Source organism: Eumetopias jubatus, unplaced genomic scaffold (genome assembly GCF_037043125.1).
Source record: "Eumetopias jubatus isolate StellerSeaLion01/CBP00866 unplaced genomic scaffold, mEumJub1_p1.0 scaffold_6, whole genome shotgun sequence".
Lineage (NCBI taxonomy): Eukaryota > Metazoa > Chordata > Mammalia > Carnivora > Otariidae > Eumetopias > Eumetopias jubatus.
The window spans coordinates 58,822,931-58,835,709 of NW_028274812.1; the positions used below are offsets into that span (position 1 = coordinate 58,822,931).

General features: G+C 38.1%; 2 protein-coding genes across 5 annotated transcripts in view; both read right to left on the reverse strand.

Moving 5' to 3' along the window:
- Positions 1 to 12,779, reverse strand: part of GRIK2 (glutamate ionotropic receptor kainate type subunit 2) — a 672,482-nt gene that overhangs the window by 448,388 nt on the left and 211,315 nt on the right. The window lies entirely within an intron of this gene.
- On the reverse strand, positions 5,051 to 6,025 carry LOC114210027 (malate dehydrogenase, mitochondrial-like). Of its 2 annotated transcripts, XM_028104284.2 has the most exons (2): positions 5,639 to 6,025; positions 5,051 to 5,512 (listed from the first exon to the last, which is right to left on the reverse strand). In XM_028104284.2, the coding sequence occupies exons 1-2, from the start codon at positions 6,023 to 6,025 to the stop codon at positions 5,051 to 5,053; spliced, it is 849 nt and encodes a 282-aa protein (XP_027960085.2). The 2 variants fall into 2 exon arrangements, with proteins under 2 accessions (XP_027960085.2, XP_027960084.2); XM_028104283.2 differs by having other exon boundaries at positions 5,051 to 6,025.

The following is a 12,779-nucleotide window of genomic DNA, read 5'->3' on the forward strand; positions in this document are numbered from 1 at the left end:
AGGTTATCCGGACATTGCTGGTTACTCTAAGCTGGCTCTTTCTTGCAGGATCTAGAGTACTTAAACTGCTACCCAACTTGCTATAAAGGTTAACTTAATTGTTTCCAAGAAAGACATAGATAACTCCCTAGCTGGGCGGCACCTATGCAAGGACAATAAAAAACAAGCTCTCTACCTCTGGTAAGTTAAAGAATGACAGGTTTCAGCAACATTTTCAAACACTCTGATTTGCATAAAGCCACAGATGAGCAGAGTGACTTTTAGTACTTTACAATGCAAAAATCAACTCTCATTCACTGTTCCATTTATCATAACAGATGTTCTGATCAGCATTCCCAGGTCACTGTGTACAGTGTACATGTTTATATAATTACAAGAGAAAAGAGGTTAAAATGTTGTGCCTCATCCAATACTGTCAAAATGAAACAATACAACAATTCACACAGGGGGACAGCAAGAGAGTAAATGTAAGCACTATAAATATACATAAGCCACAACCTAAACTGTTTCCCAGCCCAACCTCCAGAAATGGATTTCTCCCAGTAGACATATAAGAACCACTATATATCCCTAACTGCCTCGTGTGACCTAGTTGAAGGCAGCCTAGAGGCAAAGATGGAATTTCCACTACATCTGTAGGATTCCATGAATATGTATTTAGCTTTTGTCAGGGGACAACACATATCCCATAGTTGTAATGTGAGTAAAAGTGCCATTTGTTTTCCTTCTCACATACCTGCTTGTAACACAGAAAATGTGGCACAAAGTACACTTTAGAGGAAAGAAAGGGAGGGTTATTTATGGACAGATTCACAGAATGAAGATACAACTGTACACAAATGTAAAGATACAAATCTAGACAAAGATATTCTTGCTCTAAAGTGGAAAAACTTTTCTTGGGCTGTGATGTACACTACCCACATCTAAATCCACCAGAGTTTTCTTTGGCATCTGTTGTTTAACTTATATATATTTAAGTGCTGATACAAATCTATGATGCTCAATCATACTACACCATGCTTATGTGAATTTACAGGAAAAAAAATAAAAAGCTTCATAGTTACAGTAAGTGCCAAGCAGGGTGGTAGTTCAGAGCCTGAGATTCTAGTCCTGGCTTGGCCATTAACTAACTCTGAGCTTTAAGAAAGTCAGTTAAGTGTTCTGGGCTTCAGCTAACTTTGCTGTGAACTGAGGAGCTTGAAGGACTCAGGTGATGTCAAGGCTCATGCTGTTCTTTATCATCTCCTTAACTCCAGTATCCAACACAGCACTTAGCACACTGGAGGTACTCCATGAGTATTTGTGGAAATGGATGAATGCATTATTTAATGAGTCAATGAATAAAGGCACCCATAAGATCCTTGCCAATCTAAACCATGATAACATTATGTAGTTAATTTGCATGACAAACAAAACCTTTGAAATTAAATCCTAATTCACAGGTGAATGTGTGTTTTCTGAAATGGGTGATGGTATCTAGAAAGTAATATTACAGCATCACAACCTAAATCCCCTGTCAATCTAGTCTGAATCATGTACCTGTCTGGAGGAAGCAAAGCTAATATAATGACTTAGCTGAGTCATCTAGTGAGAGCCCAGTAATACAGGCAAAGTTGAAGACCTCGTCCATGATCAAATTTCCACTGATGGTGACTTAATTAACCATTGACCTTGCACTGAACAGCAGAAATCATAACAGTGGATTTCTGTCAGCCTACTGCCTTTTCTATTCATGCCACATCCACTAGAAAATTATTATCTTATCCAAGAATAGGAAGTGGGCTCTACTTTCTAGAAATAGGTTATGTATTTGAAATAATCCAATCATTATATTTATACCCTATGAAATTATTATGCTAATCAGATACTTTCTATAAAACCATTTTCTATGACTTTTATTCAAGCTTGGAAGAAAAGGTTAGGAAGAAATAACACTGATTTAGCTTATACCAAGGTAATCACAGAAGGTATTTAGTCACCTTGGGACTATAGGACACACATCAAACCTTTCCACTGTATTTCAGCCACACTGCATATATTTTGTTGAGAGGTAGCAGAAAACAGGAATTCAGTAAAAAATGTAAATAGTGACCATTTATCTCTCATAGAATGGTATCCAGTGAAAAGGGAAAGGTATAAATCAATGGAATTGTTTCACCTGGTAATTATATAAAATTTGAAAAATTTTTAACAATCGTGAACCCCCTCATTTCACTATCTTGTTCTCGTTATTTCTACAGATTTGTAGGCCTGCTTTAAATCTCAAGGCTCAAGCCACCCACTGCTTTGAAGACTTAGTACTATTTAACTGTATCTAAAAAAGGAAGCTATTCAATATGATTTTTTTAATGTTACGTATTACCATAAAGAAATTAAAATATCATATCCCGTTTAGTAAAGAGCAGAAAAAAGTGTTCATCATCAAATAGGTCATTACATATTTAAATAAGTTATTGGCTTTTTAAACTATCATTATATGGATAATTTACCAGTCTTCTTATCTTCGAACAGCCCTTCAAATAGCAGTTTATCATTCTTGGGTCTGAAACTTCCTTTTGGCCATTGATTAAAATGAATAAAATGAGTGTTACAAAATCTGGAAAATCTCTATGCTTCTTAAAGGCAATATGTACTTCTGCTAAACTCTAACAGCACTCCAGGCTGTGCCATTTATCACTTAATTATACATTGTCTTGCCTTGTTCTTTATTTCCATCACAGTTTTGTGTATACTAAACTAGGCTCCCATGAAATCTCATGGATCCAGAAGGGCAAATGGAAAGATGTCTGGATTGTTTTTTAAACTGACTTATTGTTATGGGGCGCCTGGGTGGCTCAGTCAGTTGAGCATCTGCCTTTGGCTCAGGTCATGGTCCCAGGGTCCTGGGATCGGGTCCCGCATCGGGCTCCCTGCTCAGTGGGGAGCCTGCTTATCCCTCTCCCTCTGCCTGCCGCTCCCCCTGCTTGTGCTCTCTCTTTCTCTCTCAAAAAATAAATAAAAATCTTAAAAACTGACTTATTGTTAGTTACTAATATCCTCCACTGGATATATCCATATGCATGCCTCTCATATTATAATTGCACATTACGTATTACATTACATTTTTACTTTAAATATTTATATATTTTATGAGCAGGGAGATTTTAAGCCAAGTTTTCAAAGGGGAACAATTAACCTTTCAATGAGAAGCAAGGTATACAATCTGCTTTTTAATTTTCTTAGAATCATTTGTAACTAACCTTTTCTACTCCTAACAAAGATAAATCCTTAAAAGAGTTTCAATTTTAATTTTAGTACATTGCTACTATGCTACTGTATACTTTCTGAACACTTATAGACAAACATACTTTACATAAGGATTACAGAAGTAATTATTACACTTTATATTATATATGACATAGTATCTCCTTATACCTAAAATCCAATCTCAATAGAAACTACAGTTGTAAAAATTTAAAGAAAATGCATGCACACAGTTCTTTTTTTTCTTATTCTTGGCAATTATAAAAGTAATTATGAACAAGATTGCTGGTCAGATGTGTGAAATTCCTAGTTGTTAAAGCCCCAGCTCATAGCCTCTGCTTTAATGAAATATGTCATTCAATGCATAGTTCTCTAATATCATTTAACCTATAAATTGTGCTTCTGACCCTTTCATCACTCAAACAGAGAATACAAAGAATAGAATTCATTACAAATTCATGGAGCTTCTAAAACATGAAGAGATACCGGTTATAATTCATTCATGAGTTATTTTCAGTTTATGAAGGAAGGTCTTGCTAAAAGAGAGTAAAAAGCAAAGCATGTTAAATCATAAAATTAAATCCAGACTTTGCTGAGCATGGTTTTTAAGTTCCTCCACAAATAGTTCCAGCCCCAATCTCAGTCCACCCCTAAAATTCAATAATTCTTTCTCCTCATGTGAACTTCAATATCCCAACCAAAAACCCAGCTTGCCAAAAGTGAGGTTATGCTATTCTCCACCCTTAGAATGATCTACAAGACCATGTCTTATCCAGAAGCACAAACTCCTAACCACTTCCTTCAAACCTTTAACAAAATATTCACCGGTTAGCTATGATTAAGCCAGCCAAGCCAACTTACTCTATTCACCTTGGCTTGACGTGAACACATTCGAATTTATGAAATTTCTGAGAGCAGAAATTTCTGTTCAATTGACACTGATGATGTACTTGTTGATTATTGGCCCTCTTATGTCTATTACACATCAATTATTTTCAGTTGACTGGTTAAGGTCTCCGAAACCAGGAATTGTGTCTGATATGCTGACTAAAAGGAAGTTAATATATTAAAATACTTTGGAATATATTACATAAATGAATGCAACAGTAGAATGTTTTCAACAAGAAGTAGATTGAGAGCTGTGTAAGATCCTAGCATAAGAAAATAAAAGAGAATATAGGAGATACAAAGATATCTCTCTTACCCTTAAAGATAATCTTCTTTGATTAGGGCTTAAACCAAAGGGGTGTGATTCACTTAACATTCAAATAAGTGATGAATGCACATTATTGTTTACCCTTCACCTGGAAAGAAGTATGAAAACAATTGTTTTTTCTATGCTGATTCAAAACACTACTGATGTTGAATTTTATTCTAGAGTTATGCTAACACCAACATGGAAGAGGGCAGGAATAGTAGTGTTTAGAGTTGCTCGGCTCCAATCCTGACATTGAGACACAAGACTCTTCAAGTCATCTAACTAAATGGGCACAAAGTCTTCATTGTCAAAATGTAGGGATATATACTGTATTATCCGAAGTTATACTCCACCTCTAAAAAAATCTATCATTCATTGACTCTCCTCCTCTGAGAATCCATATCATTCAATTTTTTTTTTTTTTTTTTTGAAAATCAAAGCCTGCTTTTATTGATGTGCCCACAGACAGACCGGTGATTTGGAAGGGATGGCAACACCAACACGACACTCGTGGTTAACGCAACTCAAACACAGGGGGCAGGAGATGGCTTTACAGGGACAGGATGCCTTCATAAGTTAGGGAAACGGACTGCTCTCTGGCTGCCCCTCTCATTTCACGTTCCTCACGAACTCCTCTCCCTTCTTGATGGAGGCCTTCAGCTCAGGGATGGCTTCCGCTATCATCTTCTCTCCGAAAGAGGAGATCTTGCCAATGCCTAGATTCTTCTCAATGCCCTTTTTCCCCAGCAGTAACGGGGTGGAGAAATAGGCACAGTCGGCTTCTGGGAACTTAATGAAGGAACACTCCACAACTCCTTCCTTTCCATTCATCGCATCCACAAGGGAGAAGACAAACTGGGCTCCGGCGTACGCCATGGACAGGGTGGCCAAGGGTGCTCCAGCTTTGGCTTTCACCACCTCGGCGCCGGCCTCCTGGATCTGCCCAGTGATGGCTGTTAGCTGGTCCTGGGGAAGGTCCACCTGGGCAGTGCACTGCGAGATCAGGGGGATGAGGGTCTTCCCAGCATGGCCGCCAATGACAGGAACATTGACTCGAGCAGGATCCAAACCCTTCAGTACCCCAATGAAAGTGTTGGCTCTGACAATGTCCAGGGTCGTCACCCCGAAGATTTTACTGGGGTTGTAGATTTCGTGTTTCTTGAAAACTTCCGTCGTGATTGGGATGGTGGAGTTCACCGGACTGGAAATGATGATGGCCTCGGGGCAGTGCTGGGCGCAGGCAACAGACAGGGTGGCCACAATGCAGGCATTGGTGTTGAACAGGTCATCCCGGGTCATGCCTGGTTTTCTCGGGACTCCTGCTGGAATAACCACCACATTGCAGCCTTTCAGGCAATGTGCTCTGGTCTCGATGTGGCTCGGATCTGCGGCCACTCCGGGCGTATGAGCAATATTGTAGAGGGTCAGGCCTCTCACCAAGGGACTGTTCTTGAGGAGAAGCGCAAGGGGCTGCCCGATTCCTCCGGAAGCCCCTAGCACGGCTACTTTCGCACTGTTCTGGGCGGAGGTGCTGAAGCTGCGGCGAAGAGCCGCGCGGGCAGGGCGGGCGAGGGCGGAGGACATAGTTGGAGGCCGCAGGGAGCGGAACTGCAGGCAAAGGAGCTGGCAGCTGGCACGTGACACTCCATATCATTCAATTTTTTAAATGAGAAAAAGCATGAAACAATTTCTGCTTAAGAGGTATTGTCTGGTGTCTTAATCATTGTTAGAGGAATTGCAAAAAGAATCCTTATTCTGTTCAGTTATCACGAAAATCCTAAAAGCTACATTTTTACAACAAAAGTGAGGCTACACAATTATACCATAGCATATCTAAAAAAATAGTGAACTCACCATAAAAAATAAAAGTATGATGATCACTTTCCATAGTTGGAGAGAAAAACCAATGATCAAAATGAGGGCATGATGGGTTCTAGTTTTAGAGTAAAGAACTACAACTTGTTTTCTTTAGCCGGGAAGAAATAGTTTTACTTTAATGTTGACTATTGAATTCCTTGTGGTGAGCATATTTATCTCTGTTTAGTGAAACAATGGTAGGGTACTTTTTAAAATGTTTTCTTTTCTTCCTTTTTTTTTTTTTTTCTTTTAGAATGAGAATCCTTGAAGCAAGATAATACTAATAACTAACATTTAATGAGAACTTTCTACCATACTATACTTTTCTAGGTGCTTTACATTTATCAATTCATTGTGTTCCTGCAAAAACACGTAAGAAATGAAATCAGGACACAGAAAAGTTAAGTAAATTTAGTAGGGCCACACAGCTAATAAAAAGCAGAGGAGGGTGAGTAGCAGTGAGGGCTCAGTCCAGAGCTCACGCTTGAACACTGAACTTCGTTGCCCCAAGGATATGTTGAGACAAAGGAAAGACATACTGTTTTGCTGCAGAAGGAGTAAAGCAGGTAGGAGACAGGGACAAGTGAACTAGGAAGAAGAGTTGTAGAGGGGGTTTACAGTGACTGCGAAGTCCAGCAACAAGCCAGGTTGATGTCATACAAACAGACGGAAAAAAGTGAAAATGTGGAGGAGGAAAAAAGAGCACTGTCCAAGTAACTTTTAAAACTAGAGAGGTTTAGTATTTACTTGAATTTAAAAGTTACTACATGTGTTCTAGCCATACAGCCACTCAGTAAATTCTGTCCTATTTCATGTCTTTGGGTGGATGGTATTTGGGGAAATCAAGGAGTAGAGACTTTGTTTCATATTTTGAGGGATGTGAAAACAGCTGCAAGCACTTACTGAGACTGAAGAATTCAGAGGAAACAATTACAGCCATAGGTGATTGGGTAAAATGCCAACTTCACCCCTGCCAAAGGATCCTCAAAGGACTGGGAAGGGTCAAGTGGCCCCAGTGACATCTTGGTTTTACTTCAATGCTCCATTGAAAAGCTTTTTAACAATTCATACTAAAAACAAAGAAAACCCTTGCTATGATATGGAAAACCCTTCCTATAATGATTGCAAAGGGAACAGCATACCGGACACGCATGTATGGAAATCATGCAGGACCCAAACTCACTCTGAGACTGGAAGCTAAGTTAGAATGCTTCCTGATGCTTCCAACAAAATAGATACCATTAACTCACAACTGTTTGAGAATTGAGGATGCTTTAAATTAAATAATTCAATGAGGATGCAGGATCTACTTAGTGTCAGGGAATAGAGCACTATACGAAAAATCTTTGCTCATGTGGTTTACATTCCACATGAATGTGGCTTATATTCTGATTCAGTATTTACTACTGGCCGGCTTAAATGATAAATGATCCAACCATTGTCTTTTTTACATATACTGAAATCAACACTAAAGTGCAGATAGGGATTTGTTCAAACTTACATAAAGACATTTTTTTTAAAAAGTTATTCACTTTGGCTATACTATCTCAGGGATCACCTGCATTTTTATTAAAGTAATGTCTCCTGGGATCTAGAACAGCCTTAATTATTGTTCCTATCTCCCCATGTAGTTAAAACATTGCCTCTATTCAAGGGTTTCTATGATTACTTTTATGGGAAGGTGGTAGAAGGTGAATCAGGTGTTATTAATTATCTCTCATCTTAACCTAGAATATTATCAAGTCCACCTCCCAAAGACACAGAATTCTAAATCACCTCACTCATTCCTAAAGAACCTGCTTTTGCTCTTCATTTTGACTGTATCTCTTGACCCTCCTCAATTCTTTCTGTCATCTCTTTAAGTGGAAAGGACAATACCAACCATACAGAGTTGAAATCACACAGAGTGACGTAAATGAGATGATCTAGCAATCCAGACCCTAGTAAACAAACAAACAAACAAACAAACCCAAAAAACAAAACTGATATTGCTTAGAACAAATTAGGCCTCTTAGGTAAAAAGGTGAGTTTCTAGAAGAAGGATGTTGGTAGAAATGAAAATAATGAAAAAGATAACTGAATATCTCTCTGTGACACACTGTTCATTCAGTTATTTTGCCTGGGAGTGGGAAAAAAGAAAAGGACACAGACAGAAAAATCAATACCAGTTTAAAAGCGAGTTCTGTGTGGGTCAGTTAACCACTGACCTGAGAATCTCCCGGTGGCATGATGACCGAAAAGCCTTCTAAGAATGTGAATGTCTAAAAATCAGTGTAAAGTTTGAAGTTGTTTGCTATGTAATTCATGATGAGATGACTCTTGGAGATCCACGTACCTTTAATAAAAGAAATGTAGTGTTCCATACAACATTTTTATATTTGTGGTTTGGAGTCGAGGTATGGGGAAATAAGCACAAGAAGTTGTAAATAATAGTTAGGCTAACCCTGGGGCAGAGGTAGAGAAAGGGATGCAAAACACAGAGGAAAATATCAGTAGAAACAAAAAATCAAAACCAGAAATGACCAAGAGAACATAAGGCCCAGAAAAATTGGGTCTGTGACAGGCTGATCTTACTCACATTCAAGAAGTTAGAGATTTTGGATGACTTCTGGTATGTGTATATATGTACATATAAATATTTACATATATACATATGCATATGTATATGTCTGTGTGTGTGTGTGTGTGTGTGTGTGTGTGTGTACATAATGCCTGTTCTTACATTTAGGAATGTCATAAAGCCACGCTAGTTTTGTTTATCTCTAACCAAATAGATTCTGGCGTCATCTGAATCAGGTGTCAGCAAACTAGTCCCTTATGTCAAATCTGACCAGCCACCTAGTTTTGTAAATAAAGTTTTATTGGAACAAAATAAAACCCATTGGCTTATATATTGTCTAAAACTGTTTATGCACTACAAAGCAGAGTGAGATAATTGCAGCAGGGTTCATGGCACTCAAATTCTACAGTATTTACTCTCTGGCTCTTTACAGAAAAAGTTTGCTTACCTTTGACCTGGACCATCACTCTCCCAATCTCCTGACTTCTTGCCTTCTGTCTTTTCTCCATCTCCCACCTCTCCCTCCCTCCCTTCTCCCTCCCTCCTTTCCTTCCTTCCTTCTAGTTCTCTCTTTTTTTTTTTAAGAACATTCATTTACTGAGCGCCTACTATTATTATTTTGTCATTATATTTAAAAACTACTTTTAGAGCAGTTTTAGGTTCACAGCAAATTTGAAAGAAAGGTACAGATATCTTCCATACCCCGCCTGTCCCCATACATGCACAGCTTCTCCCGTTATTAACATCCCTTACCAGAGTGGTACTTTTTTTAATAATTGATAAGCCTTCACTGACACACCAAAATCACTCAAACTCCATCATTTACATTAATATTCACTTTTGGTTGTACAAGAGTTTGGACAAATGTGTCGTGACATAAATCCATCATTACAATATCATACAGAATATTTTCACTCCTTCTAAAAATCCTGTGTTCCACCTATTTATTCTTCCCTGCCTCCTACCCCTAGCAACCAGTATATTTTTACTGTCATAGTTTTGCCCTTTCCAGAATGTCATATAATTGAAATGAAACTGTCTGTAGGCTTTTCAGATTGGCTTCTGTCGTTTAGTAAATAGATATTTGAGTTGCCTCCATGTCTTTTCATGGCTTGTTAGGTGATTTCTTTTTAACACTGACTAATATTCCATTATCTAGATGTACCATGGTTTATTCATCTATTCACCTACTGAAGGGCATCTTGGTTGCTTCCAAGTTGTGACAATTATGAATAAAGCTGCTATAATGATCCACGTGCAAGTTTTTGTGTAGACATAAATTCTCAACCTCTTTGGGTAAATACCAGGGAGTGTGAATGCTGGATTACATACTAAGAGTATGTTGAGTTCTGTAAGAAACCATCAAACTGTCTTTCAAAGTGGCTGTACCTTTTGCATTTCCATCAGCAATGAATCTGAGTTTCCACTGTTCCACATTGTCACCAGCATTTATTTGGTGCTGTCAATGTTCTGGATTTTGGCCATTCTAATCAGTATGTTGTGATACTTCACTGTTGTTTTAATTTGCATTTCTCTGATGATATATTATGTGAAAGAACTTTTCATACTTGACAGCTGCATATTTTCTTTGGTGAGGTATCCATTAAAGTCTTTGACCCCTTTTTTAATCTAGTTGTTTTCTTATTGTTAAGTTTTAAGAGTTCTTTTTATATTTTGGAAACAGTCCTTTATCAGATGTGTCTTTTATAAATATTTTCTCTCAGTCTGTGGCTTATCTTCTCACTCTCTTGAGCTTCCTTTCTTTTTCCCTTTTGTTTTCATGTTTTTTTTTTTTTAAGATTTTATTTATTTATTTGACAGAGAGAGACACAGCGAGAGAGGGAACACAAGCAGGGGGAGTGGGAGAGGGAGAAGCAGGCTTCCCGTGGAGCAGGGAGCCCGAAGTGGGACTCGATCCCAGGACCCTGGGATCATGACCTGAGCCGAAGGCAGACGCTTAACAACTGAGCCACCCAGGCACCCCTGTTTTCATGTTTTTGACTCCCCATCATGTTCTTTAAAGTAACCATTCCAAACTTTTCAGGATTTTGGAAAGTCTGAATATTCAACTTGAAGTTTCTCTGTATCTATACTTCCCTCCTTCTTTCACCTCTCTGTTCTTCAAGCTTAACCACCCAACTTTGCCCTGATTCAATAGCTCCCAGACTTCATTACCCTGCCCAAACTTATCCCCATGTGCTTGTCTACTAATGTTCTCTGTTCTCCCTTAAAATCAACATAAAAACATTCCTCCAATTCTTTTTTTTTAAATTTTTTATTGTTATGTTAATCACCATATATTACATAATTTGTTTTGGTGTACTGTTCCATGATTCATTGTTTTTTTTTGTTTTTTTTTTAAATCCTTTTTTTTATAGATTTTATTTATTTATTTGAGAGAGACAGAATGAGAGATAGAGAGCACGAGAGGGAAGAGTGTCAGAGGGAGAAGCAGACTCCCTGCTGAGCAGGGAGCCTGATGTGGGACTCGATCCCGGGACTCCAGGATCATGACCTGAGCTGAAGGCAGTCGCTTAACCAACTGAGCCACCCAGGCGCCCCATGATTCATTGTTTGTTCATAACACCCAGTGCTCCATGCAGAATGTGCCCTCCTCAATACCCATCACCAGGCTAACCCATCCCCCCAGCCCCTCCCCTCTAGAACCCTCAGTTTGTTTTTCAGAGTCCATCATCTCTCCTGGTTCATCTCCCCCTCTGACTTACTCCCCTTCATTCTTCCTCTCCTGCTATCTTCTTCTTTTTCTTTTTTCTTAAAATATGTTGTGTTATTTGTTTCAGAAGTACAGATCTGTGATTCAATAGTCTTACAAAATTCACAGCGCTCACCGTAGCACATATCTTCCCCAATGTCCATCACCCAGCCACCCCATCCCTCCCACCCTGACCACTCCAGCAACCCTCAGTTTGTTCCTGAGATTAAGAATTCCTCATATCAGTGAGGTCATATGATACATGTCTTTCTCTGATTGACTTATTTCACTCAGCATAACACCCTCCAGTTCCATCCACGTCGTTGCAAATGGCAAGATCTCATTCCTTTTGATGGCTGCATAATATTCCATTGTGTATATATACCACATCCTCCAATTCTTATTCCCCGTAATTCACCACCCTATCTACCTTTACCCATGTTTTTAAACTACAAATATTTCTTTAAACATTACCCATATGTCACTGCCTCTACTTTATTACCACCCACCCACACCATAAATTCCTTCAATCTGGCTTTGAATTTTACTTGGAAGTCACCAAGGACCAACTGATAATCAGTTTGCTGTTTTCTTCCTCCTTAAGATCTCTTTGGAATTGGATTTTGTCATATCTTTATTGAAACTCTTTTCTCACGTGGTTTCTGAAACTAAAAATTCCACTAGTACCCAAGTAAAATACATTACTAACTTTTCCTCAAACATAAGCTATACTTTACAACGTCAGGCCAATTTTTTTTTTTTTTTTAGTTCTGCTTTCTTTGAAATAAACAAGCTTTTTGTGTGATACAAGCTCTATCTACTTCAAGTTGTGATACAACAATCTGTCAAATACATGATAGTGGTATATAAGATCCAGGAGTACAAATGTCTTTTTTATTCTCTGTTGTGTCTCCAGTAACAATTACACATTAAATACTAGACAAAAATTGAATAAACATATTTAATACCTGAAAGAAAATTCAGAGATCATCTACTCAAGCCCCCTTCAACTTCCCCATTGTTAAAAAAAAAAAAAAATTACTGGGAAAACTGGAACATTAGAGTTCATTCCAGTATTTGTTTCTACATTTTAATGCTGCTTCTATTATATACTAAATTATTATGGAAAACTTTTCCTTTTCAAGGTATCTTTTTTTCTTTTTTAAATTTTATTTTTTTTTTATTTTTTTATTTTTCTTTTCTTTAAG

Coding starts and splice junctions, on each gene's coding strand:
- LOC114210027 (XM_028104283.2), bottom strand. CDS start 6,025: ATGTCCTCCGCCCTCGCCCGCCCTGCCCGCGCGGCTCTTCGCCGCAGC.